The sequence below is a fragment of the Podarcis gaigeae genome (assembly GCF_964106915.1).
Source record: "Podarcis gaigeae genome assembly, chromosome: 5".
Lineage (NCBI taxonomy): Eukaryota > Metazoa > Chordata > Lepidosauria > Squamata > Lacertidae > Podarcis > Podarcis gaigeae.
Genome location: NC_139681.1, coordinates 58,614,072 through 58,641,569, shown reverse-complemented (window position 1 = coordinate 58,641,569; position 27,498 = coordinate 58,614,072). Strand labels below are relative to the sequence as shown.

Below are 27,498 nucleotides of genomic sequence, written 5' to 3'. Positions count from 1 at the left end.
CTCCACTTCCTGTGCACACCCTCCTCAAATTTAAGAAGCATGCAGGAGGAGGGAAGGGGAGGTGGGGGAACTTTCCGTTGCACAAGCAATAGTCCTTGCACTGATGCAACAATTGCCTTAGTGCTATGTTGGATTCCACCCTATATTTTTTCCTATCTATTTTTTTTGTGGTTTGCTTGTTTCTTCTGTACTCCAACTCCTGGCCCACCAATCCTGTATGCTGGGATATTCTTAAACAAATCTTTACCATTTTACTGCTAATTATTTTAAGGGCTGTTGCTTGTTGGTAATCTAGTTATTTCAAATAATTAACTTCGATGTTACTTCAGTTAATTAACTTGAACCAATTAATTTCTTGTTTTATAGATACTCCTTGTCCCATCCAAGCATTGGGGTCAGAAAGCACTTTCTGCTACATGGCGGCAGGGCGGGGGGACTAATCAATGAGGATCTTTTTGCTGCTAAGGATGTTCAGATTCTGTGTTTCTAATGTGCAGTTAAAAGACAGTGGTTGGGATACTAGGGATCCTCTCACACCAGGTGTTTTTTATTGTACAGATATAGAGGTCAAGAGTTAAGACATCCTGCTATGCAGTGCCAAACATCCAGCATGGAATGCCTGTCTCGGTGTTAGAATAGCAAGCTGAGTTTACCAAGCATATTTGTTCCTAGCTGTCCCGTACAATAGGGTGTGCTATCTTAAGTCTGCATGAGGATGCAGGCAGAAACATTTTGAGAGACAAGGCTGCTATTTTGAACAGCTTTCAAAGTGTTGTATGATGTGTCTAATTTTAGGAACTCTTTCAGAGATGGCTTTGTTTACTGTTTTGGTATATTGAAACTTGCCACGAGCCTCTGTGATAGGGCAGGTTCAGTGGTAGTAAAACTGCTGCTCCCTAAGCATCAACTCAAGAGTAGCATAGCAGATTATTAACCTATTTTCTATTTATAATCCAAATTCACTGGGTTACAGGCTAGTGCTCAGAGCGCACTCATTAGTTCTATTTTTTATTATCTCTGTGTTTGCTTGTAGAAAAATGCCTAATAACTTCCATAATTTAATTCCATCAGTTGGAGCAGGGGGTACTTGTGGCTTTCTTAACACTGAGGCTTAATGTGTTGGGACTTGTGAAGCTCACTGAGATTTTTGTGATGGAGGATGTTGTCAAGTTCAAAGTGATGCTGTTGATTAGCTCTGCCATTAACCATCTGCTCCAGTTGGTTAAAGTGCCACTGAAGAACAATCAAAAGAGCCTGCGTTTAAAATAGATTAAATTACAACTTTTTGCATCTGATATTAAAGAAGGAGCTGTCGCTTGTTAGCTTTTGTAAGCATTTGATTATCTGTATCCCCCCCCCCCCCAGTTTTCCTAAAACCAAGGGGACAATAAGCACTGACTGCTTTCAGGCATTGACTTCAGTAGCATGACATGCAAGTGCTATGTAAGCTGCCCTCCTGACACTGCCTGCCCGCCCGTTGCTTTCCCCTGGATTATCTGCGCTGTGTAGGTGACATCTATTCCCCATGGTGGCAAACTAGGTCATCTGATTTTTATTTGCTTCCTAGGAGGGGGAAGCAGATCAACCACTATGTCTCCTGGAGCATCAGAACAAATGCTTGTGAGGCAAAAAGGTGCAGTGTCTGTAGGGAGACAACGTAAAAGCAGGAGAATGAACACTGCTTTGGTGGTTGGTTTGCCTCTCACCTTCAGATACTGCGAATTCAGTTCAAAGTGTTAGCCGGCAAAGACTGTCAGCCCCTAGGTGCCCAAAGGGATGCTTTTCATTCCACATGAAGGGAATCCTGCATATCTCGGCTGAGATGTGTCACTGTTCTGTGTTGTATCTGTCCTGGAGAGCCAGGAGATTGAATAATGCCAAATTAATGGAGAACTAGGTTCAATTTTGTTAAATTGAAATAGCTGTACTGAGTCCCGTCAAGGGAAATGGTGGGTATAAAAAATGTATAAATAAATAACTATATGGAGAGCAACCAAAATTTTAGTTTAAAGAGAGCAGGGCAAGTCAGAAAGATAATATGCAGGTGCCAAACAAATGGACCATTATACTGACATTCCTCTCTTCTCCTTGAGGTAGAGGAGGATAGTTTTCACCTGCTGTACTTCTTCCTGGTGAAAGGTGAATTCTGGACACTAGGATGAGGGATGGCCCTATTTTCTTAATAGGGTTCAAGATCTTTACAGAGCTTCTTTTTCTTACCATGTTCTCTTCCCAAAGTAAGGAAGAAAATATGCCCTATGCCAGCCTGTCACTTTAAGATTACCCAGTTTTTCTAGCCCTTGGTTCTCCTCTGGTGGAGAGTCATGTCCTTCCTGCCAATTTCCCAATGCGTAGGCTGGGGAAAGGCTGCTAGGCTGCTGTCTCCTAGGTGCCATTGCTACCTTGCCTGATTCATCCCCTGGTTAATAGCCATCTGTCAGGCAGAACCAACATGGGTCAAGCCTTAAAAGCTGGACTGTTGCAAACAAAATTGGTTGTCCCTCAACTTCACAAATAAAATATTTTTGCTCTCTGATGTATTTAGTTTTATACCAATAGCTTTAAAAAAAAAATGGAAGCGTGTTGGTTACTTTTAACAGTACAGTGGTGCCCCGCAAGACGAATGCCTCGCTAAACGAAAAACCTGCAAGACGAAAGGGTTTTCCGATTTTTTAGCGGCTTCGCAAGACGAATTTCCCTATGGGCTTGCTTCGCAAGACGAAAGCCCATAGGGAAATCTCCGGGGACAGTGGGGAAGCGCAGCGCGCCTTCTCCTCTGTTCCCGGACCTGTCCTAAGGCTTGCGGTGGGAGGTCCGGGAACAGAGGGGAAGGCGCGAAGGGCTTCTCCTCTGTTCCCGGGGCTTGCGGTGGGAGGAGGGTTTTTCCTCCCCACCGCCAACATTCAGAACAGCATTCTGAATGTTGGCGGTGGGCAGGAAAGCCCTCCTCCCACTGCAAGCCTTCAGGACAGGTCCGGGAACAGAGGGGAAGGTGCGCAGCGCTTCTCCTCTGTTCCCGGGGCTTGCGGTGGGAGGAGGGTTTTTCCTCCCCACCGCCAACATTCAGAACAGCATTCTGAATGTTGGCGGTGGGGTGGAAAGCCCTCCTCCCACCGCAAGCCTTCAGGACAGGTCCGGGAACAGAGGGGAAGGTGCGCAGCCTGCTGCCCCGCGCGAGGGGCGCTCTTAAGAGGGGCGCTCTTCTTAAGAGCGCCCCTCGCGCGGGGCAGCAGGCTGCTATCCGCAGCTTGGAGAGCCCTGCGGGGAAGTCCTGCAGGGCTCCCCAAGCTGCGAATGTCTGCCCCTCGCGCGGGGCAGCAGGCTGCTATCCGCAGCTTGGAGAGCCCTCTGGACCTCTTCTGAAGGCGGGTGGGGGGCAAAAGTCTTTGTCCCCCCCTGCCTGCCTTCCTGGGGGATTTTAAAATGCTGGCGGGCGGCAGCGCTGCCGCCCGCCAGCATTTTAAGATCGCCCCGGACAGCGGAGAAGTCTCCGCTGTCCCGGGAAGGGGGGGGGAAAGCAAAGACTTTCGCCCCCCCACGTCGGCCTTCAGAAGAGGTCGGGGGACAGACTGTCCCCAAACCTGGTCTGAAGGCGGTTTCCATAGGAACGCATTGATTGATTTTCAATGCATTCCTATGGGAAACCGTGCTTCGCAAGACGAAAAACTCGCAAGACGAAAAGACTTGCGGAACGAATTAATTTCGTCTTGCGAGGCACCACTGTACTTGGAATCTGAAAGTCAGCAAGATGGTCAAGTATATGGTTCTATCCCTCTTCTGACGATGGGCAGATAAGGGTCTATGTTGAACGTACCATATGATTGCCTGGCAACCATTCCTCTTGCCACCAGTAGCAGCTTCTGAATGCTTTGCTCCAGTGAAGCAAGCAAACAATCAAAATAAAACAAAGCTCCCCCACCCCATAAGCAAGGCAATAGTTTATCTTCTTGACAAAGAGGCAGATGGTCTCACAGATATGTAGTTCCATCCCCCTGAAATAATTAAAGTCTCTATTTCCCCCCCTTAAAGGGAATTTGGTATGGGACAACAGAATCTGTCACTACATCCTCCATGCCAAAAAGTTCCAGATCTAGAGGACTTCCTACAGCTTCTTAATTCTTATTCAAAAGTAGGCTCTGATTCTTCATTTAACAGATGACAGAGCTACCTCCCAGCTTTTACCCTGCCCTGCTTTCTAGTTTCCCAAGTTATGCTGTTTGACTAGGATATATCCATCCCTGTATGAAAGATCAGATCAGATCACTTGCACATTCACAGCCAGCATTCCAGACCATTCTTTTCCTTTGTGCCATCTGAGTGTGTGTTTTAAAAGAAAAGAGTCAGACTGGTATGGTGTTTTGAACTGCCCTGATTTTGCCTCAGAGGTCTCCCACACATTGTGGATAATGTGCCAAACCTACTATCAGCTTAGCTAAAATGTTTGTCCCTTCCTAAACCTGACCTTTGTCTCTGCTCATGGGAGGAGCAGCTCACACTCCTCTACTGCCCAGCACAGAGTAACTGTTTGTGTCAATTGTCCATTACTTTCCTTTGTACCACATGGTAGTTCTTCTCTCCAGCCAATTCCTGGCCAAGAAACTGATTCAGCCTGTATTTTTACACTGCTAAGCTGTCTTGCACCTGGGTGAGGACTTCAGGCATTTAGTGATCTGCATTCACAAACTAGAAACTACTGGGGGGAATATGTGGTACCCATGACTTTTAGGGGATCCTATGCAAATGCATAGCAATGCATACATAGAACAATAAATAAGATTTGTAACATTTGTGTGCACATGATATTTTAAAACCAGTCATTAAACTGTGAAGAACCTTTCATGGAAGCAGGCAAACAGTTTCAGACGTCACAACCCCTGATAGTAAAATCTAACCACTCCCAAAGGTCCCGGGCAAAGATGTGTATCCTCATCTATCGAGAGGACACCAATAGCATCAGCACAAGATGCACCTCAGAAGAGAGATCTATCTTTCCACAAGTGGGGGACCACCAAATAAAAGGTCTTCTCCTGCACTATCACCTGTAAATGCAATTTGCAGGTGGAATCACAAAGACTGTCTCCTCTATAAGTCTTAATGCACAAGCAGGTCAATATTTCTTTTGAATATGGGGTCCCAAGTTGTTTAGGGCTTTTTATAAGCACCCAGAATCTGGCTAAGAAGAGAATTGACAATCCTTTTTGACCCCATAAAATTTCCCACTATTCTCAGTGCCAACATGGAAAAGAGGTCTGAATCATTAGTTGGACAGATAGCTATCCCACAGAGGAAGAGTTAAAAAAAAATCATATTTTTTTTATCTCTCTGTCTTTTCTGACCCGCGCTCAAGGTATCATGAGTTTTGGTGTAGAGGAGGCAGTTTGACATGATGTGGGCTTTATTTTATCAGCATGAAACAACTCTCTTGCTGCTTCTCTGTCACAATTGCTGCAGTTACTTTTCCAGGAGGTTATACAGGAATATAAAGTAGGTCATGCTGTGCACTGTGGATTCCGTGCAATCCCAAATATGGAAACCTGCCTGTGCTGTCTATAAGTGGGACATTCTAGAAAGTTCTGGAAGATTAGAAGTGCCACCACTCTCTTGTTTACCCAGGTATTTTGGTGTTCTTTACATGGAGTGAGGGAGTTTAACCAACACCTTTTGGCTCAGTTTCTTTATGACCACGTAGTGAGCAGCAGCAGAAAGGGATCTCTCATCATTTGGTAGTTCTGTAAGTTGTTGTTCTCATTCTCTTCCCCACCTCCAACTCTGTATGGATAGGGTATTGCTAAACCAAATGTGCCATGACTTCTTCCATCCCTTCCAAATTCTCTGAATTGGCCCGTCTTTGTCATTGCCTAGTTTGTCAACATTGTGAAGGCATCAGCCTTGTAGCGCTTCTTGAACTCTTCATCAACACTGCCTTCGGAATCTTTAGGCTCAGAAGCCTTTTGCTACTCAGTGCCATTACTGTATTTCATCACCTAAGCAGTTGTGGCTAAGCCTTGTTCCGGTGCCCCCTTTGTATCAGCACGTTAAGAAGCTTAATACAGTGGTACCTCTAGTTACGGACTCGATCTGTTCCAGGGTGCTGTTTGCACCCCGAAAAGTCCGCAGCTAGAGTGCCACTTCTGTGCACTCGTGAGACACACAGAGCGCTTCTGCGCATGCACGCGGGGCGAAACCCGGAAGTATGCACTTCCAGGTTTGCCGCGTTCATATCCTGAAAAAATGCAACCGGAGACTGACGTACGACTGTACAGGATCTCCTCCTAATACTCCTACTTGTTGCATCATCATTTTCTCAACCCTTTGACAGTGGCCAAACACTATAAACAGTTCAACATTACCTACAGCAGTGAAAGTTTTAAACCTAACCTAATGGGCTGAAAGGGACGCGGGTGGCGCTGTGGGTTAAACCACAGAGCCTAGGACTTGCTGATCAGAAGGTCCGCGGTTCGAATCCCCGCGGGGTGAGCAACCTAGCAGTTCAAAAGCACATCAAAGTGCAAGTAGATAAATAGGTACTGCTCCGGCGGGAAGGTAAATGGCGTTTCCATGCACTGCTCTGATTCACCAGAAGCGGCTTAGTCATGCTGGCCACATGACCTGGAAGCTGTACGCCGGCTCCTTGGCCAATAAAGTGAGATGAGTGCTGCAACCCCAGAGTCGGTCACGACTGGACCTAATGGTCAGGGGTCCCTTTACCTTTAATGGGCTGAAGAAGTTACTCTTGGCTATCTGAGGTCAGAAGACAGAAGCAACGGACCAGACACGTGTTTCATTCCAGAAATTGTTTTCCTCTGTACTTCACAAAAGGAAAAGAAGGCAAAGAACCATGATCTCTCCTCCTTCCTCCTGGCCCCGTGCTGTTCACTGAGGAAGAGGTGTGAATTCTCACTGCATTTTTCATCTATCAAGTTGGGAGTGGGGGCAGGGGAACAGGCATGATGCCAGCACACTTCCCCCCCATCCACCAGCATTGGGGGTTGCCGCTAGCACTTCAGCCATGAAGAGGCAAAAGCAATCATAGACTCCCTACAAGTTGAAGCCAGTCTTCCAAAGATAGTTGTGGAGTCTTTGAAAGCACCAAGCTATGCTGATGTCTGTCCAGCACAACTTCAGAGGTGCCATTCACAGTGACAACACCTGTAATTCTCAGCTGTCTGGGCATTTAGATTGGGTTAACATGAACATTGTTGTGAGCACTTGATTCTTCTAAGCCTGTCCCTTTCCCACCTGGACTGTCTGACTAGGGCTGCTCTGCTGTTGAAGTAAGTTAATAAAATTGTTGACTGGATTGATTTTGAATTACACTCTGTATTACTAAAAGAAATTAAATGCTAGATGAAGACATCACTGCTCAGATGTCCTAGGATTCAAGACTTTGTTAGGCTAAAATACTGGGTTTTGTATAGAAACAATAATTTAGAAGAGGAAGTCTCCTTCTGCATGTCAACTTCCCAAATCATATATTCACATCAACATCAATACTTGTGTCAGACTTTAAAAATAAGTAATGATATACACAGCTTTTCCTTTATGGGCATCATCTCTGTGTAGGCAAAATCACCAGAGGGTGGTATTTTGGCTACTACATGCAGTCAATGCAAGGATTTCTGCTTGCACACTAGGACTTCCTCCCCTCTCTTCCCCTTGTTCCTGTTCTGTGCCTCCTCTAAACTACTCCGGAGGGCTGAGGGAACTCCTAGAACAAATTTAGGGGGTATGCATGCAGGGCTGTAGCTAGGGGGTGGTGAAGTGGGCCCCCGCCAGGGGCGCACAAAATCAGCTTAAAAATATGTCCATAAATATAAATATTGAGTATTGCCTCATAAGAAATGGTTTTAAATAGAGGGTAAATTGAATGGGTGGAGGGAGGGGGGTTGTAGGAAAGGCAGAAAGAAGAGCTAATTTGTCCATGGCTAGGGGGTGCAATCTGGACAGTTCTGCCAGGGGCGCAATATCACCTAGCTAAGGCTCTGCATGCAGGGTGAGAAGAGGGAGAGAATGTTCTATTGGTCAAGCAGAAATCTTTGCGCTGATGGATTTTTCACTTTAGCACTATGTTGAATACAACCTAGACATGATTCTGCTGAGAAGGGATAATGGGGCAAGTCCATTAGGAGCGGGGAACTAAGCAATAGGAAAATAAAGACAAGAAAATAATAAAGAGAACTATTTGACTTGGGCAAATGAGCGATTTTAAAATAGGAAAAAGCAGCTAACATATTAATCCCTGCTGTGCAGCCTCTGTGTTCTTTTTGCAAATTATTTCTGAATGTCATCTAATCCTTCTAAAACTTAGGAAATACAGGCTTCTCTCTGTACGCAATGCTATGTAATCAGAGGAAATTAACCAGATGAAGTGAAGGGAGCTAACTAAATTGATAAATCATTGACGGTAAGGAGTTGTGTATGTACTGGATCTAATTGCATTTTGTAAATTAATGCCCAACATGTTCCTGAAGGGTTGGTGTGCTGAACATATATGCAAAAATATGCTAAAATACCCCAGCGAGGCTTTGAAATCTGCCTGTTCATAGATCATTGTGCACATCACCTTCAATTGCTCTGGACAGCTTCTAACAGGGACTTTTTGCAGCCCTTGAATTTATGCAGTGGAAATTCACAATGGAAATTGAACAAACCTCAGAGTCACGGAATAAATCAAATCTCATTTCTCCATGTGTGAAGGGTGGGCTTTTTGTCCTGTTCCTTTGCCTTTCCAGCAACTTTTAAATTGTACTGTTTTCACACCACCAGGTCAGATCCACCTTTCCTTTTAATGATCAGTTCTTAGTGCTTAGCCACTTCCCTGAACCTTTTTTAAAAAAAAAAATCAAATCAGAGCTAATGGCTTCTCAGATGCCTGGTGCCTTGCTATATCTCTGTAACTTTAATTCTTGCATGAGAATTGTTAGGCAGAAAGAATGATGGCCCTCTCAGGAATATAGTAAGCTGCTTTATATTGAATCAGGCCATTGAGCTCGTGTATTCTCTGCACCAATGATGGTAAATCTGTGGCCCTCAAGATTTTGCAGGGCTACAGTTCCAGTAATCCGTGAGCCATGCTCGCTGGGGCTGATGGGATTTAGAGGGCCAGAGGTTTCCCAATCCTTTTCTGTAGCAACTGGTAGTAGTTCTCCAGGAAAGGGAGTCTTTCCCACCCCTTTCTGGAGACACCAGGAATTGAACCTGGAAGACCAGGTTCTGCATACTAAGGAGACACTGTACTACTTGAGCATTCTTTAGGCTCACATGTAACACACGTGGTTGGCAGTACAGGCCAGAATTCCTAAATGTTTTCTATGAAATGCTTTTTTCACTGATAAGAAAATCTTAAATGATTTGAATGCGCCGCTTCCTTTCTTTTCTTTTTTCATTTAGACCAGGGGTGGCGGGCGACCTCTGGCCTTCCATATGTTGGTCTGCAGCTTCCATCAACTCCAGCCAGAGGTTCCCCATGGATGTACATACAGGTTGTAAATAAGGTTTCTCAGGGCTGTAAATACTGTAACATCAGAATATTGGGCTGCAATCTGGAGAACTGCACAATTCCCCTCTCTATTTTTAAGGCAGATATTTGGACACCAAGACTGGCACTATAAAAGAGGATTGCCCTAATTTTTATTGTATACTTGGAATCCTATTGATTCTCTGCCTCTTTGTAGAGAGGAGGGCAGAGTTTTCTTTTATAGCCATGAGAGACAGTGTAACCACTTTCCAAAATCTTAAACAGAATGGCTTGTTTAAGATCCACCCAGCATTTCTTTAGTAGCCCCTACAGAGTCCACCCCCAAGCCTTAGCAGATATGGTTTGGCATGTTGGATTTGTGCACTACTTGGTGGGGGATATTGAAGAAGTGGATTTTGGGGTGTTAGCTGTAAATTCTTAGTCTAATAGTTATGCATAGTACTAGTCTCTCCTGCCTTAACCATTGCTTGAGAACATTTTTTGTTGGGGGGTAGTGCTTTTTACACCGTTGAAAAACCTGACTGGCATTTTCTCCCCTTATCTTCTGAGTTGTACTTACTAAAGGTTGCAATGATGAGACTAGCATGTAAGTTTGCTCATGGCCATGAAGGGTTATCTTTTCCAAAGCCTACCTCACTATCAGGGCTTACAGTTCTACTCATTCCCTCATCCTTGATGGGGAGCCATATGCCTAGATCAGAGGTTTTCAACCTTTTTGAGTCCACGGCGCCCTTGACCAACTACATTCTTTCTGCGGCACCCCTGTGGGCCTCAGGAGCCCAGTTATGTCACCCCTTGCCTGTAGAGCTGGCACCCTCTCACCCTTTCTCAAACACGCTCACTTGTGGAGTGTTCCCTCAGCCTCCTCTCCTCTTCCCTCTCATTGGGAGTCCTCTGAGCTGTCCCTCCCCCTCCTTCTAAGAGATGTGCTTCCTCACATTGCCCCACAGAGATCTGGGATTTGTCTGCCCATTGCCAACAGTGGGTCTACAGCTCCCAAGTCTCTAAAAGCTTTTTGATTGCACTGTAGGGACAAAGGTTAATACTGGCTCTTTGTTTTGTAAAGGTAATTTCATCCAAAAGAAATCTATCAGGCTTGTATGTGTGTGCCCAGCACAGAGAAGTCAGCTGCCTTGCCTGGACCTGCAGCAGCCTCTAGGGTGGAGTTTGGCAGATGTTTTGCATTGGCAGTGGTATCATGAAGGGTATAGCAATGAATTGCTCCCCTGATTAAATCTGCAGGGTGCACTTTAGGGAATCGGGATTGAATTACCGGAGCTGGAACTTGTTCAAAAGCCTGAGGATCATCCCTGCTGTGATTAACAACAAAAACAAACCAACTGTTGGTTCTCTTCTGCTTCAGACATTAACTCCCTGGGTTGCACCTGTGCCCCTACACTCTCCCCCCCCCCAGTGCACTGCATAAAAACGGGGAGTGGTAACTATTATGGATTCTGTAGGCAAGATTATCTGCATTTTGCTGTGGAAGTGGGGGAGATAAATTCAGTTAAATAAAAAGGAAAAGCGTATTGACCTTTTGATTAAACAAAGCATCTCAATATATAACATAGACCCTTTTCAGTTTTGCTCTATGGAAGCTTACAATTTTTTAAGCAACGGGAGTAGGTTCAGTTGGAGGTGATATCCTCTGGTGTGAGAGCTATCTCACCCTTCCCTGCACCTGCGCCAGTGATCCTTCCTTCTGATCACCATTGCCTGTTTGAGCTTTGCCTTCCCACTTCCTACAGTTGAAGATGCCCCATGATGTTATTGTGCTCCCTTTTTGTCAGTTGTAGTCCTAAGAAGCAATTTATCTTGGTGCCCAGCCTCAGTGACCTGTTACACAAATCATGGTAGTAGTACTCGTGATCCAGAACTAACCTTACTATGGGTTATATAACACTAACTTTGCTGTAGCAACTGTCGAAGAAAGGACTGGTACTGCTTTGGAATGATAGGGAATAAAGAAACAATAGTGTTTGTTTAAAAGAACAATAATTTTTGAGGGGGGGGGGGTTGAGAGAAGTGCTAATGTGCCTGGATTGAATAAGCAAAAGGAGTGCAAGCAGCATAAATGGTATTTTCCCTAGTGAATTGTAGCCACGTGATTCTCATTGACTTGAATGGGTGTCGTGCTGCTAAAACACTTTTAAATTCAGCCCATTTAATGGCCAGGCTGGGAGCCAGCGGGAAATTACTGCCGTTGCTAATACATGCTTGCATCTTTGCAAAATCTGAGAGTAAACCTAGGTGGAGGAACTGTGGGTTTTTTGTACTCTCCTCTCCACCTCCAACCACATCATTTTTCCTCTTCACTGAAACTCTGCCCATGTCAGACTGTGGTCCCTGCCCCCTCTACAGTCTTGAACAGTGCACAGCACAAGGCCTGTTCTAGTTGGTAACTTTGAACTACTGCTAGACCATTTTGCTGTGTCCTCATGAGGATCTGGGCTGTGTGGAGAAGTGATTTGCTAGCCTCTTGGAGTATTGCAACAATAATGTCGTTTACTGTGCAGTAAAGCAAATGAAAGATTATCTTCTCCCCAGATTTCCAGCTGTGTTGGCCTTGGGGTCCTGGCTGTGTCATGACTCTAGAGTCTAGCAGCAAACCAGATTCTGAGGCTGCAGAGGCTGCAGCTAAGGAGCTGAACCAGATTTAGGGCTCTGAGCCTGCTGTTGGAGATTGGAAGACCAGTGAGGCTGACTGACAGGAGCACCCAGAACAATCTCTCACACCACCAGGATCTATAGGACCAGAGCCAAGACCCTAATGGGAGCCTTCCCCCTGAGCCTGAGGAACAAAATGCCTCTCACAATAGCAGCACAGGGGGGAACATAGGCAGGAGGCTATGGAACAGAGGAAGAGTGCCTGTCTTCCAGGCAGAGGATTGGCCCTTTAAAATCTAAAGTTATCCACAAAGGCAAGGAGCCTGGGAAAGGCAGTCTGGGTAGCAGAGACTAAAGAAGACTCAGTCTGCTCTCAACCTTTGTTGAATGAGTAAGTTGCTTGCTCAGAGCTATCCATGGTTCTGCAGCTCCTGCCTTGCCTTACAGCTGACTGGAAGAGGACATATGCATCCCTTTTTGGAGGCTAACGAGTCTGAGTCCTAATCTCTGTATCCAAAATCCCTACAATATGGTGTTAGTCACATTCATGATTTGGTTAGGAACATTCCCATGAAAGAAAATGTAAAATAGGAAGTGTCAAAAAGATTCTGGTGTTCTAATAAGTTATTAGCTCTTCATTGGAAGATGAGAGTGCCTGTTCCAGCCCACCCATTTCTATTAATGCTATGTATCCTTTGGTTGCAAGATCCAGTTTGTTAAAAAAATGTAAGAAATACTGCCCGAAAACTCCTAACGTGTTGTTCCTCTCCACTAGAGGAACAAATAGGACAGTTTTGCTCTAATTCTGTCTCTGATAATTTTCCCAAGGTGTTATTCTTTTCCATCAGAGAGGAGGGATCAGGAAGAAAAGGACAATATTGTTCTAATTCTGTCAAAGCCATTTACTTGCCATTTAGGGGTATATTCTTGTTAGCCTCAGAATTTCATGTAATAGAACGCTATCCAAATTCACTTATCATGGGAGTGTTGCTCCTCTCTCTGGTGAGTATGAGCCCCAATTCCTTCTCTAGCTCTGAGCTTGGGAGAAGGGCAGAGGTTTCCCTCTGCTATCAAGTTATTCTTTGGAGGCACTTGCAGCACAACCCAAAGTTCAAGATGATGTCAGACAAGCTCTTGCCCCTGCTTCAGCGAGGAGTAGAGTTGATGGTGAGCAGCCGTGTATCACCTTCATTTGAAAGAATCTGGAAATGGGCATGAAATCTTAAGAACATAAGAAGCATTTGTTGGATCAGGCCAATGGACCATAAAGTCCAGCATCCAGTCATCACATTGACCAACCAGATGCTGGTTGGGAAATCAGCAAATAGGACCCGAGCACAAAAGCACTTGCCTCTTTTGTGGATTCCAGCAATTGATATTCAGAAGCATACTGCTTCCAACCATGGAGGCAGAGCATAGCCATCATGGCTAGTAGCATTGACAGCCTTCTTCTCCATGATAATCCTATTTTAAAGCCATCCATGTTGATGGCCAACAGTTCTACAGCACAGTCATTTAGGGAGTCTAGACATTTTACCTTTTGTCATAGGTGGAACACATATGCAGCCTTTTTATGTGAGGATACTTGAAGCCACCCATTACTACAACAAAATTCCCATGAATTTTATCAGTCACCAGAAATTCTTTGTTGCATTGAAAATGCAAACTAGGCCCAGGTGGCAATGCAATTTTGTTTTAACAATTTTGAGGTTGGCAAATATTTAGTTTATTTTGGAAAGTATGCCCTTGGTTAATGCAAATCATTGACTTTGGCTACTGAGGGATGTTTTTAAAAGCTATGAACACTTAATTCATATGTGTTCCTTCCAGCTGAACTAATGAATGTATACAGTAAACAATAGAGAGCACAGCTAAAGTAAAAAGAGCCAAATTTGTCTGGGAAGAGAATGTCTTGCCAGGTTCAGTTGTGTATCCTCTTTAAAGGGCTCCAGCTACTTTACTGTTGCCAGAATGGTACACCCACACACCCACACAGAGTGAGACCATTTCAGCATACTTGCTAGGCATGCCTGAGGGAGGAGCTGGACTCTAGGACAGTAATCTGTCTTCCCCAAATACCATGCATAAGAAGATTCTCCTTCTCCTTCTCCTCCTCCTCCTCCTCCCCCCCTCCCCCAGTTTGGTCCTACTTCTACTCATTTGTAATTTCTGCTAGTTGAGTTTAGCATCCGTAGTACATTATCTGAAGAATGTAGTGAGACTCAACTGATAGCTCCATCTGCTTGAACTAACACACGAGAATGACTTGATTCTGTGGTTAGTCGTACGGATAACTGCTGATAGTCTGAAACAGCACTGCTGTAAAAACCTTTCAATTTGGATCATGAACCACAGCCTGCTTAGCCATTCTGTCTACAGCTCAGCATATTTGTCTGTGGAAAAGTGGTCTCCTGCTTCAAATTCTGGCATTGTGTGTTCTATGCCTCTACAATAAAACGGAGCAGGGCACTTCGATTGATCAGGTGCTAACTATGTAACTATTGTGGATGCTGGTTTTAGTCCAGGGCTACTGCTTTAAATTTCTATTCCGCCTTTCCACACAATAGTGTTCAAGATAACAACAACAAATGAGATACAATGCAGAATAAAGTAATTGCACAAAATACTAAGCTGTTTATAGAACAAGTAAAAAATAGATCAATAAAGCAGTGGCTATTTAACAAAAGGCAGGCAGTAGATGAAACAGATCAGTGGAACTGGCCAAAAGCCTGTCTAATTAGAAAGGTGTTCACTTGTCAAAAGATCGCTAGAGAAATAAGGCTTCCTAAGAAGGGAGTTCCAGGGCCTGTGCAGCCACTAAAAAGGACCCTTTTCAAGTTCCACCAAATGAATGGTGGCAGGACAGAGAGAGGAGCCTCTTCTATAGATCTTTAAACCCAGGCACGTTTGTATGGGAGAAAGTGGTCCTTAGGGTCACCTCAACCAAAGCTGTTTAAGGCATTGTTGAGCATCACCAGCAGTTTGAATTGCACTTGGAAATAGACTGTTGGCCAGTGAAGATGTTGTATGAAGAAAGTCACATACTGCCTATAACCAGCCCCGGTTAGCATCTTGGCTGCAGCATTCTGAACCAGCTGAAGTTTCGAAGCACTCTACCTAGGCAACCCTACACAGAGTGAAAATACAGTAGTCCAGATGAAATGTAACCAAGACATGTGTCATATGGCCAGATCTGAAATTTCTAGGAACGGACACTGTACACTAGCCATAACTGTGAAGGGCCATTCATGCAATGGTTCTAATGTATGTTCCTTAATAAATACCTTAAATGAAACTAGATTCAGATACATTCACTACTTCTTCATTTGCTGAGATAACACGATGCTTGTTAATGTGTTGAGTGCTCTAAGGAACATTAGGCTGAATTGAAAAGAAGTTGGGGGAGGGATTTTTTAAAAAAGTAGAAACCATGGAAACTTGGACAAAGCTTCTCTTGGTCAGGAGTAGTGTTTATGCACAATTCCCTTCCCTTGTCATTTGTGCAGTTATATATTACCTTTTACCTTGCTTTCTCGCTTCCCCAAGGCCTCACCTAAATGTTCAGCACACTATGAAAGACTAAATGTTGCAGTAAATTACACAATAGTTCAGAAAGTATGCAAATTTAATTTAGTAAACAATTACTCGAGTGAGGAATTGGGATTTTGGTGGAATTGAGCTGAACACTGTTAATGGATCTCAGATGAATATTGTGGGTGGTCCAGTCACAGTCTAGAAATCTAGAAACAGTTACAAAATATGCTGAGTGTTTTGTTTTTATTTAACATCTAATTATTTAGTTACATACTTTATATTGCTGCTTCTAGGAATTAATTCCAGCAGAGACTTCAGCTGCATCAGCAAATTCTTAAGATGCTGTCTGCAGACTGATACAATTTTCCAGCTTTTTCTGTATTAATTAGAACACTCTTGTAAAATTTGTCAATTATCTGTTGTTTTATGTACAGATGCAGTCACTTCTTTCCAGTTAAAGTGATAAGTCTTTCAATTACAGGAAGAAATTATATTAGCAGCTAATAGTTTCCAGAGACATGCTTTTGGATAATGGATTGGCATGTTAAGTGTAGGACCATTTTTGTGACATACAGTGCTTAATTAACTTTATTTGTTTTGGAAGAATGCATAGGAAATAGCTGTTTAAATTAAACATTGGGCTGATCTGTCCCATCTAGCTGTATTCTGGAAGGTAAACACTGCAGGTCTAGCAGTTCATTATATTTTGCTTTGAAAGGGCTTTGGTTAGGATGGTCTTCCCCAACCTGGTGTGTGCCGGATGTGTTTTGGACTATAACTTCCATCAGCTTTCTGTTACAGGGATAATATAGGTTGCCACTTTCAAAAGAAACTAAGGCAATTGCATCCTTGGCCTATCTTCTCAGCTGTTTCTGAAATAACCTCATGACAGATATTACTGCGAGTTCGTATGACCCCCTTTGTGTGCTCAAATTAGGAGGGGGGAAAGCAAAATAGGGGCACTAATTGCACAACCTTCCTTGTTTCCAAGGTAGCTATTAAAATCTTAACACTTTTCGATTTCCCATATATGCAGTTCCACAGTCCCCAGAGCTACAATTATTTCCTTGCCGTGGGGCATTTATTTTTTCTTGTTACTAAACCTATAAGAGAGGTCATGGAGTGAAGGCCTATTCAGTGATAACATGGTGAAAGATAGATCTAATCTTCAACAATACATACCTGTGTGAAAATGGTTACAAGTTCCTTCTTAAAGCAAGAATCTGACAGGTTTCCTCCTCATAAGGAACATCATTTTCAAATGTTGCAACAAACAGGCTATCTTTACATGTGCACAAGAAATGTGACTCATGAAAGAGCATTTAGACTATAGCCCCACCCTGAAGTACCCTTGATGGGTGCATAGCATGGTTAAAACCTGTGACGTTTTATATAGAAGTGTTCCTGATACGCAGAATGTAATAATCTGAATTTTTTTAGTGCCAATTACCCAAATCAGGCACATTCATAGCACACATGCCCCAAACACCATCTTTTGATATTGTTGACATCCATCTGTCTCGATAGGCAATGGAAGAATGTGCCATTAAGGGTAAGTCAAATTGTTGGGGAGTTACAGCACCTGCTGTAGCTGTAGAGACCAATATGAAAGAGACATGTTTTGATGCAGCTGGGGCAGATGAAGGTGTCTGCTTCTGCTGATGCATGTGTACTATGGTATGTCTTCTCTCTGTGGTCCTCCTAGTGGTCATTTCTCCTCTTGTCACTGCTGACTGTCTCCAGACATTGCAGTTTTAATGTTGCCAGCCTTCATATCATGTTTGCAGACATCTTTATAACATGATCTGCCAGCAGGCTTAGAGCCTGGAGCCAGCTCCTTGGGGATCCTGCCATCTTCCATTCTGTGTCCAAGACCAAGCCAGTGTAGATGTCACTGAGACAGAAGCATGAACATGCTGAGAATGTTGGCTTAGAAGAGATCATCTTTGTTTGAGACTCTGTCCTGCCATGTGATGTTTATATTAGGAAAGCCAATACTGATTTATCAGGAAATGTATTCTAACACTATAAAATATAAAGTCATTCAGTAGGATTTTATTCCATCAGAAACAGCCTTTTTGCACCTCTATGTTCCCTTGATAGTTCAAGAAGTTCATTCAATTATCATACTGGTGATGTGTTTTGGATGCTGTCTCTGCCTTCCATATTAATAGGATACCAATGTGGCTGGGATAGATGTTTGTTTGTTTTTTAACTCACTGTGCAAGAGGTCTAGTACCTGCCTCAGATCAGCATCTCTGACTGTAGTTCCAGAAACAACAACATGGCTGAGTTGCAATAGTTACCTGATCTTCTTATTTGCAAAACTGTATTTGACCATACAAGCACAAGAGCTTAAAGTCTCACAAGTTGCTTAATAAGATCCATGTTTCTTCTATACATGGACAAAAATCTGTCTTTTGGAATGATTGGGAAACAATTCATTTTTGCAGAGAACATCATGGCCTCTTGGTTCATGAGAACAGCATGTCTAAATCTTTGACAGTAGTGAGGATTTCCACCAAGTGGACAAAACCAGCCTGTTCCTAAAAATTCTTGGACTGACACCCTTCATTTGCTCCATAGCAACTGTAATGTGATGCTCACTTAGACAGCCTCCTGTATTGCAGATTGTCACTTGCAACTCAAGTGTTTTTCCTACTTACTGAGATGCAGAGAAATTGGTAATGTGCAAGACTGTTGCCACAAGTTGCGGCTTGTTCAGGGATTGACCCACCCACATCTTGCATCCCTAAGATACGGCAGGCAGTAGCAGGGTGGTAGTTGCTACTTCGGGGGGGGGGGACAAGCTGCAGAGAAATCTGGAGCAGGGTTTATCTGAAAGAAGAACATAGCAGATTTATCAAAGGAGCCAGCTCTGTTCCTGCTGTGAGTGGCCTCAGCCTAGATCTTCAAGTTACATAAATTCTAAACTGCATTTGTCACTTGTGGAAAGAGAAGACGGTTCAGGCAAAACCACTGCAAATGCCAGGGTATAAATACTGGTCCTCGACAGAGTGTAAGAATGGGGAACTGAGATTTGTGGAAGAGCTGCTCCCTGCCGTGTTCTTGGCTTAAAAACCATTGCAGCTATTCCCCTGCCTGCTGGACCTCTCTTTTTGCAAAGCTCCTAACAGGTATTTTGTGTGCCATCTCTGCCCACAAATTGACGCTTACACATCTTCAGAAAGTGAGGTGATCTGTTTAAAAGCTGTGCCAATCCAACAGGGACAATTAAGCTTTGTCTCTTTCTGAGGTTTTTTTCCTGAGAGGCTTGGAATACACGCCTCTGTTTGCTGCTGGACTTGTTGTTATTACTTATATTTGTTAGCTGATTTACACAAAAGAAAGTCTCAAAGCAACTTAACAAGATAACAGACCACAGATAAAACAATTAAAACCAGAAAATTTAAAACAATGAAATCCAAAATACTTAAAGCATTTATCCACCCCACTAAAGGTGACCATCACCATGGGAGCCAACGATTAGCAACGGTCTGAGTCAGGGGTCTGCAACCCGCGGCTCCGGAGCCGCATGTGGCTCTTTTACACCTTTGCCGTGGCTCCGGGGCGGATACTAGCGAGGGGAGGAGGCGCATTGTGCACCCCTACACTCCCCACTGTGGTGGGCGCTGTACTGGCTGTGACGTTGCATGGGGGCGGTGCATGCGTTAGTCATGCACCGTCCTGACGTCACCTTCCCGCCCGCTGTCAGATCGCGGCTCCGGAGATATATTTGTTTTAAATGTCTAAATGGTTTTGCGGCTCCCAGCTTTTTTTTCCTTCGGAAACGGGTCCAAGTGGCTCTTTTTGTCTTAAAGGTTGCAGACCCCTGGTCTGAGTAATAATGATGGCACCAGGTGCATTTCCCTGGGGAGAACATTTCACATATGGCTGGGGAGGTCACTACTGAGAATGCCCTTAAACAACAGAACTTCATGTGCAGCAGTAGGAGGCTGATGTGACTTATGTGTTGCACAACAGCAAGAAAGCCCAGCCAGAAATGATGTCAGAGACTTCAGGTCAATGCCCAGGAACAGACAACCATTTAAATATGAAAGGAAAGTAATTGATACTAAACTTAATATGCCTTTTTTAAATTTAAAAAAACCCAGTGTTGAGAACTTGTGTGTGCAAACTCTTGCATTCTCACTGCCTCCTCAGGCATTTAAAAATAAGATCATGGTAGCTTTTTCAATGTGTCATGGTAAGAAGAAGCTAAACAGGTGAGAACCTTGTACACACTGCCTTGAAGCACACATTCAGAAGACAGCTTTGTTCAGAGCCTCCTTCCTTTCAAGTACACTTCACCTTCTCTCTGTGGTTAATTGCAGATGACTTGAATCTGTACAGTTGGCAAGAGGACAGAGTTCTGATTCATGGAGCTGTGGTGATAGCTTTCTATTTAACTGTCTGGCAGAGGGTGTATTATTCGATTATGCTCAGTCCCTAGTGGCTAGTTGCATTTGGGAGTGAATTATTCTTCCTCCTGGGTCTGATCTCTGTGCTTCGAGGTCTACGCTTTCAAACACTTATTATTCCCATCGCAACCTCGGCACATATGCAAGAAAATGGCCAATTGAATCTGTAGATAGCTGTTACTGCTGGCGATTTTTTCCTCACTGCCAGTAAACCTGACAAACAGAATCAAGGAAGGAGGCTGTTTTCAGAGGAGGCAGCCTGTTCTAGCAACAGCAGGATTGCTGACAAAACTATTCAGAAGTGACCTTGCGGCACATCAACATTTATTCTTCCACTGCACCGCCCTATTCTCTGTTGTGTAGTGCATAGATTGCACCTGTGGAGAGCATCTTCGAGGTGCTAGGCAGCACATTTTTATAGATCTACTTGGCAGAGCTCCTCCAAGTTTGGCAGATTCCTCTTCCATCCTCATTTCCCATTAAGGCAGTAGGATTCCTGTACGCTCACTGCTGAATGCTGTAGATTGAACAATTTTCAACAAGCTGATTCTTCTTTCTCATTGTGTATTTCTGGTGCAGGTTTTGGAAGTGGTGCGCTCCAACTACGACACCCTCACCCTAAAGTTGCAGGATGGGCTGGACCAATATGAACGTTACTCGGAGCAACACAAAGAAGCTGCTTTCTTTAAAGAACTGGTGAGTTTCAGCTCGTGAGTAGGAGCCTCAAAGTCTTGGCCCATGGTCTACTTTGCAGAGCAGCCACAGCACAGCCAGAACGTCCCTTTTATTATCCAGAAATATGACTGGCACAGGTGACAAACTAGTGTACTTTTCCTTAGGTCACTTTGAACAGGATGCTGGCAAGACATGGTTAGAGAAAGAAGGTTTTAACTCCATCTCAGGGTTTATTGCACTCTTTTTCTGCATGTTCCTAAAGGAGAGAGCCAGAGAAATCTCGTGCTGATTGAACCTGCCAGCAGCTCATCAGATGAGCATGTTCCAATAGTTCCATTGACAGAACATGAATAAGGGTGGTTTTTCATTTGAATTTCCCAAGAGGGAAATTGCCAAACACAGAAGCTTGAAACAGCCATTTTCAGAAACAGCCATGGTTGTCCTGATCTGTGCATTCATACAAGCAGGTGGCATATTCCCCTTCCCTTGTACTATGTTCTCTGCTACTTTTTGTGTATCAGCTGTGTGTGCTGCCTAAGTTCTCCCCCCCCCCCTTCTTTCAGGAATTGTTGCTGCTCAGTATGCCCTGCTGTTCACTAACTTTACATTTCCCTTGATTAAAATGCAGATTTGCTTTTTCCAATTTTCTGAGATTATACTTTTTCCAGAGTCCATCTCCTAAATGCTAGTAGTTTAGATTCAGTTTCACCGAGTATAGCTAACACAATTGCCAGCAGTCTTCCTTCCTCCAGTTTTTCTATCAGAAATGTTCAAATGGACTCTCTTCCCAGTTGAATGAAGACAAGGAAGCTTTCGTCATTATTCTTCATCTGATGATTGAACAAATGCAACCAGTTTAATCCCTATTTCTCTAGAGACTTCTTGAGCCTCTTACAAGCCAATCTCTGAGAACTACAATAAATGTTTTGTGTATTTCCTGAGTTTGCTATCAAAGCAGAAGGGAAGAATCCAATTGACCTGATTTGGTTGTATGTTGACAAAATCCCATTATTTACCAGTTAAGATCTGCTGCCCTATTTAATAGTAAGGGGGTACATACTCTGAACCAAACATGTTCAACATTAAATTATGAAAATGTCCCAGATCTGCACTGTTTATTTTGATTGCTGTGTTCTGAATTTTTATGCAGAATTATGTACATTTATCTATGACTACAATAGAAGGTGATCTAGATGGAAACACAAAAGGTTCAACTAGTTCAGCATTCTGTTTCTTACAGTGTCCCTGAAGGCAGCTGTCATGACTTAACAGACCTATCACCCATGGCTTTTCCCAGTCCTCTTTTAAAACCATTGAAACCAGTGGTCCTTGCCACATATCATTACAGTGAATTCCATTTAAAAACACAGATAAAGGAGGAGAGTACAAGCTCTTAAGTTTCTTCTCCTGGCTTGTGCAGGATGCAGAAGAAACCTTATTGGACTTCAAAACAGTAAACATCCATCCAGGACTCGGGGCTTGCACCACTTGTGGCTCAGTTGTGTACTGAAAGCTGCATGCCTGGGAGCTGTTCACAGTCCTGCCAACCTTGCATCTAGCCAATTTCCCACTCTGTCTTCCCACTGCTATTGGATCTCCACTAGCTCTAATCCTGACCTCGCCACCACATTCTTCCTCCAATTTACCTCTGGGTTGAATGCACCCAATTCCCAAGAGCTCTGTCTTGGCCCACAAGCTCTGAACCACCCGAGACACAAAGATAGACTGAGGAAGGAAATTTTTCAGCCATCTCTGCACCTGGGTAGATTGCATGAGAGAGATTCATAAGCTGTTTTGATCTGACTGAACATCCTTGTGGTAGTTGAAAGTCTTAGTTTGTTGGTAGGCTTTCTTCCCTGAGCCAATCACGTTTCAACAAAAGCTCACCTATCAGGGGTCTCCTTCAGTGCCAGAGGTGCTGGTCTGTGTAAGTGGTATATGAAATGACTGTTCTCTCTCACACAGGTTCGATCCATCAGCATCAATGTCCGGCGAAATCTGGCCTTCAACACTCTCAGCCAGGAGACCTTGCTTAAAGAATTCTCAACCATCTCCTGAAGCGGAGTTTCCATCCTGCTTCCTGGCCAGTCCTGGCATCACTGAGTCCCTTTCCCCAGCATTGGCTGTAACTCCTGATTGTGGGGTGGTCTATCCCTAGTGCTTGTGTGGTTTTCCCCAGGAATCATCAAGGGAAGAACTGGACTTGTCCCACATTCCTGAGCACAGAGAACTGGTGATGTTGACTACACTGTGGAGTTGGGAGTGAGGAAGAGAAATCTGTAGTTACCGCTTTTTCTCGCTTTTCTCTGTGCAGCAACTATTGTGCAGGGATAAGAGTTTTCCCCCAAGTGAGCAAAATTAGAGCAAAACAGTGTTGTTGGGAGAGCTCATCCTTCTGATTCTCTGCAACCTGTCTGATGATGGACAGATGCCGAGGAAGAGAAAGTAGTGCAGGCCATGGGAACTAAGTCCTTTATAATAAGGGGCAGATTGACTGAACTTCTGTCTATAAGTTATCTGCTTGACTTGGGTGCTTTGCATCTGTTGCCCCTGTGTATTGCCAGTCCCATCTCAAACTGTTGTGGAAATTAACAGCTGAAGTCTCTGCCCTTCACTCTGAGTTAGGGCCTCCTGACTGAATGGTGCTTCCAAGAGATTCTCTTCAAGAGGTTTCGCAGTGTCCTGCCTAAAACACCTGGTCTCCGGAGTTCCTAGAGTTACCTCTATGAGCTCACCTCTGCTATTCCTACTGCCCTGTTCTAAGACTCTGGGGATTAAGGATATGAATATATGCCATTGATTCCCCACCCCCACTCCATAGGACCAATAAAAGAGAGTGCCCTCTGCTTTTATTGCTAATACAGTTGTTGTGTATCAGAGGAACCCATTTTCCCCTGATTCCAGTAGGTTAACTAAGCTCCTACATTAGGTTCTTCAGCATCTCTCCACTGGCCTGAAACTCCTGGATCCCCAAGGTGCTGATATGGTGACCAAGTGCTCCTATCCACATTTTCAGTGTCTAGTTCATTCAACACGTACACTGCCTATGCCAAATTTCACATTGACTGAAGCAGGAACTGCTTAGCTCACCTTCCCTTCCTCTGTCAAAGTCTACCTTCTCTGTGCTCCAATAAAGTGCTTCATTGCATAGGTAGAAGTAGGGAATTAATTAGTTGGGAGTATCTCGCAGCATTTTAGGGGAAAAGAAGCCTGGGATGGGGAAAATCAGTGTTCTACATCTCTGGCATTTTGTTCTATACTCTTGTTCACCAAGGGCTGCAACGGCAGATTACAGGACATGTTTGTCCAGTCAGCTGTCCCATAGATTTTTGTTATCCTTTTTCTAGAAATATAGGACTGTGCTCTGTTGGGAAGCCAGGAATTGGTCATACCTTTGGTACTGTACTCAGACTGGAAATCTCAATCAGATGAGCTCTAAAATTTAGAGTCTGAATTCTTAATTAAAACGTTGGGAGTATTTGGCACAGTATCTGTTGCAGGGGGTTGTCTCCTACCTGCATATTATCTTCCAGGCTGCAGAACCATGTCCAATGGATGCCAACAGGATTCGGCAAGCAGGTATACAGGCACCCTTACTGGGCTCTTTCCTGGTGTATGTTGGTTATTATTCAGAACAGACTGCCATCTTGTGTGATTCCTCTGTTCTTTATGGACTCCGATGAGAACCTCCCTTTCCCAGTACGTGGATGGATCTCAGCCATGCTTAGCAGTGGACTTTGAGGCCAGAATTTCAAGGAATAATTCTTTTTCCCCCCCTCTAGAAGAAACACTATGAACACCTTGCTGCTGAAATAGCACCTGTAAGATGATGTATATAGAATTTGGCAGTAAGGGGCCAGGGAGGGGTGTGGCGCCTCTGATCACTCTATTGTGTGCAGTGTATCTTTTCGTGCTCTTTTGAGGGAGAGGTAATAAATTATTACTACTCTTAACATGTTCTTGGTCCTAATGCTGTGCTTGCTGTTGTACCAAATACACAAATGACATAGTCCTTGCTTCAGAGCACTTGCCGTCTTCAGTGAAGTATTTAGGATGGGTTGTGCGAGGTGGAGAGAAGTTGGGTTTGAAAATCTGAAAATTGCAAGCTTAATTCTTTGAGTCCTTTTCAGTTTGTTACCTGCAAGCATTTTCTTTGTCAAACTAGTTACCAACATAGAGCACATTTGACTTCTGTGGCACTCACCGGGTCCCCTCCCCAGCCGAAATTGGGTTTGAGAGATGTATTACTTTGCAGCCAATAGAAGAGGTTGAGACTGAGTGGGTGGGTGGCAACCCCTGCTCAGGAGCCTTTTACTTCATTTGTTCATGTGCCTTCTCTTGCTTGGTAGGCAGGGTCATCCTCAGAATTAACCAGGAAGAGAAGCTCTGTGGTCCTATACTTTGGGCTGGGAGTGGGGTCTTCTTCACATAGGTCATGAGAGTTCTTTTCAGCAAGGGGTGTGTTTCTGCGCTTCCCCCTTTCCAATCTGCATTCTGTAGTTAGTTCTCAGTTTGTTATAGGAGTACCCTTTGTTTTAGGATGTACTTCCTAGTTTATAGTGATTGGTATTATCATGAATTGATGCCTTTGGGTTTATCTGACTCAGTTGGAAGCATCTTGGATTGTCGTTTGTATCCAACACTGTCATTTCTCTTGCACAACAGACTTTGGCTTGCACGGTTGAACTCCCCCCTGCATCTCCCTGAAGCAGATTTGGGGAGGGTGGGGAGAGCAGAGACAGAAGAAGTCTCATTGTGCAAGTGGAATGTCCCTCACTCAGCTTTGGATACAACACAATGTCATTTTTCTACTGTAATTCTTTGAGCAGTTGCACACTTCCTGTTTGAATGCATATCCCTTGATGCAGGTGACAAAAGGTTGGCTGGGGAAGATGCTACCCTCACTATATGCACATGTCAAGCAATTCAAGGTGGTTTGGGTGAAAGGTCTCTGTTATGAAGTGTGCAGTGTGCACGCAATGCAAGCTTACACATGCAACCTTGGCCCCTATTTTTAGGATCTTTTGTGCTTGAGCCTGAACACACTCTGGAATTTGGAACTCCAAGGGTCATCATGGACAATGAAATCTCAAGTTATTTTTTTGTATCGGAAGGAATTACTGTAACATATTTGTTGAAAGCTATTAAGCAGATTCAATTGATGCAGATGTTCACAACACACTAACAACAGGCTAAGTTTAAATGAGTTTAAAGCTAATAAAAGGGTTAAAACTAATGGTGCAAGCTTTCAATTCGCAGAAATATGCAGCAAAGGAAGACTGCTAACAAGAAATTGAGGAGGGGGGAAGCTGCCTGGCCACAGCAATAAAAGGAAATCATTCTAAAGCAACAGCCTTACCACAAAAACTGCAGGAGGGGGCTTGTGCAGCACACTTTGGAAAAAGAAGATGAACACAATTTGGCAATATTAACAAATGAGGAAAACGTTTGGGATGACTGGCAAAGGAAAAGGATTTCAGTTCTGGAGAGCTTGAAGCAACTAACGGTATGAGCTATTTGGCTTTCTTAACAGAAAACAGGGAAGTAATTTTTTTTTTAATAGTGGAAATGCTTGAAGTGGTTTGTGAGAATAAAAGAGAGAAATGTGGTGGAGAAAATTGCTGCTGAGGATGTGCTATACAAACCTGTTTCGAAGAAATGTGAAGGTAAAGGCAAAAAAAATGCACGGGGTGGGGAGGGATTTTTAGAGCAGTAGGACAAGCATGGAGAAGGGAAAGATCTGTTGCCAGCTTAAGAACACTGGCTCAGAGTATTTTGGTAAGGGATGCAGAGGAGAGTTTGGTAGTGTCACCCTGGAACCATTCTGGTACAGCAAAAGGAACAAAAAAACAAGGAAAAATAAAATGAGGTAGTGTAACAAAGGGGCATATGGCCTGTTCTGTGAAAAAGAGGACACAGTTTCTGACACCTGCAGAGTGGGTGGGTGGATCTGAGAGTCACAGATTAATGAAGATCCTGGGAGATAGAGTCCAACCCTTGAAGATAAGAAGCCCCTAACTCTGAGCAGGCTAGTAGCAGCTTTTACAACCAAATCTGAGATTAATATTTACAATAAAAGGCTAAAAATATTGTCTTCCCGAAAGCATTGGGTGCTAAAAGTTTCTAAATCATGCCAGCCAGGAAGAGATTGTCCTAAATCTCTGAGCAATGCCTTCTAAAGGTGTAACTTCTTTCTGATGTCCAGGTGTGGAAGGGGAAAAAGATTAACATCATCACTATTTTCTGGTGGGAGCCTGATCCCACTGAAACTTCCTTATTAGCTATGTGGGGAAAACGAAAGAGTGACATTTTAGGCACCTTGGCTTAACACTTCAAGAAAGAGTCTGATGCTCTTGTGTTTTACTTTTAAATTTACAAGTGATAAGGAAGGATGCCAAGAAGACAGCTGCCAATGTATTTAGCAAGACACATTGCAGGTGGTTCATTCCTTGTCTTCCAAATCATAACAGAGCTTCCATTCTCAGGTGTAGGCTACAATACTGCAAAATCTGAATTTAGGGATACTTCGTAACATTCCCTCTTTCTGTTGCTACTGCACACTGTTTTTTCCCCCAGCAGCACTCATGTCTTCACACAGCATAGTATTAGAGGCAGTGCATTAGGCCCAAGGCAAAACTTGGGTTTGATTATTTTGTTGACTGGCCTTCCTTTTATCCTGTCTGGAACCACAGCTGCCTCCCAGGCAGTGGTTTGTCCCTTGATAGATATGGAAATTATGTCGCTGCTTGCAGAGGCCATAGAAAGAGAAAGAACTCAGAGCTG

The 27,498-nt window shown here is 43.8% G+C and overlaps 1 protein-coding gene and 1 long non-coding RNA gene across 9 annotated transcripts in view; one reads left to right on the top strand and one right to left on the bottom strand.

Annotated features, from left to right (window-relative positions):
- The window catches only part of ARMH3 (armadillo like helical domain containing 3), a 126,102-nt gene extending 101,434 nt beyond the window's left edge, over positions 1-24,668 (top strand). For all 8 annotated transcript variants that reach the window (XM_083737948.1, XM_083737947.1, XM_083737952.1 and 5 more), the window contains 2 exons: positions 20,620-20,736; positions 22,681-24,668. In XM_083737948.1, the coding sequence (XP_083594074.1) occupies positions 20,620-20,736; positions 22,681-22,773 (210 nt within the window). In that variant the 3' untranslated portion in view covers positions 22,774-24,668. The remainder of the gene's footprint in view (positions 1-20,619; positions 20,737-22,680) is intronic.
- Positions 1-27,498, bottom strand: part of LOC310844224 — a 168,170-nt gene that overhangs the window by 14,262 nt on the left and 126,410 nt on the right. The window lies entirely within an intron of this gene.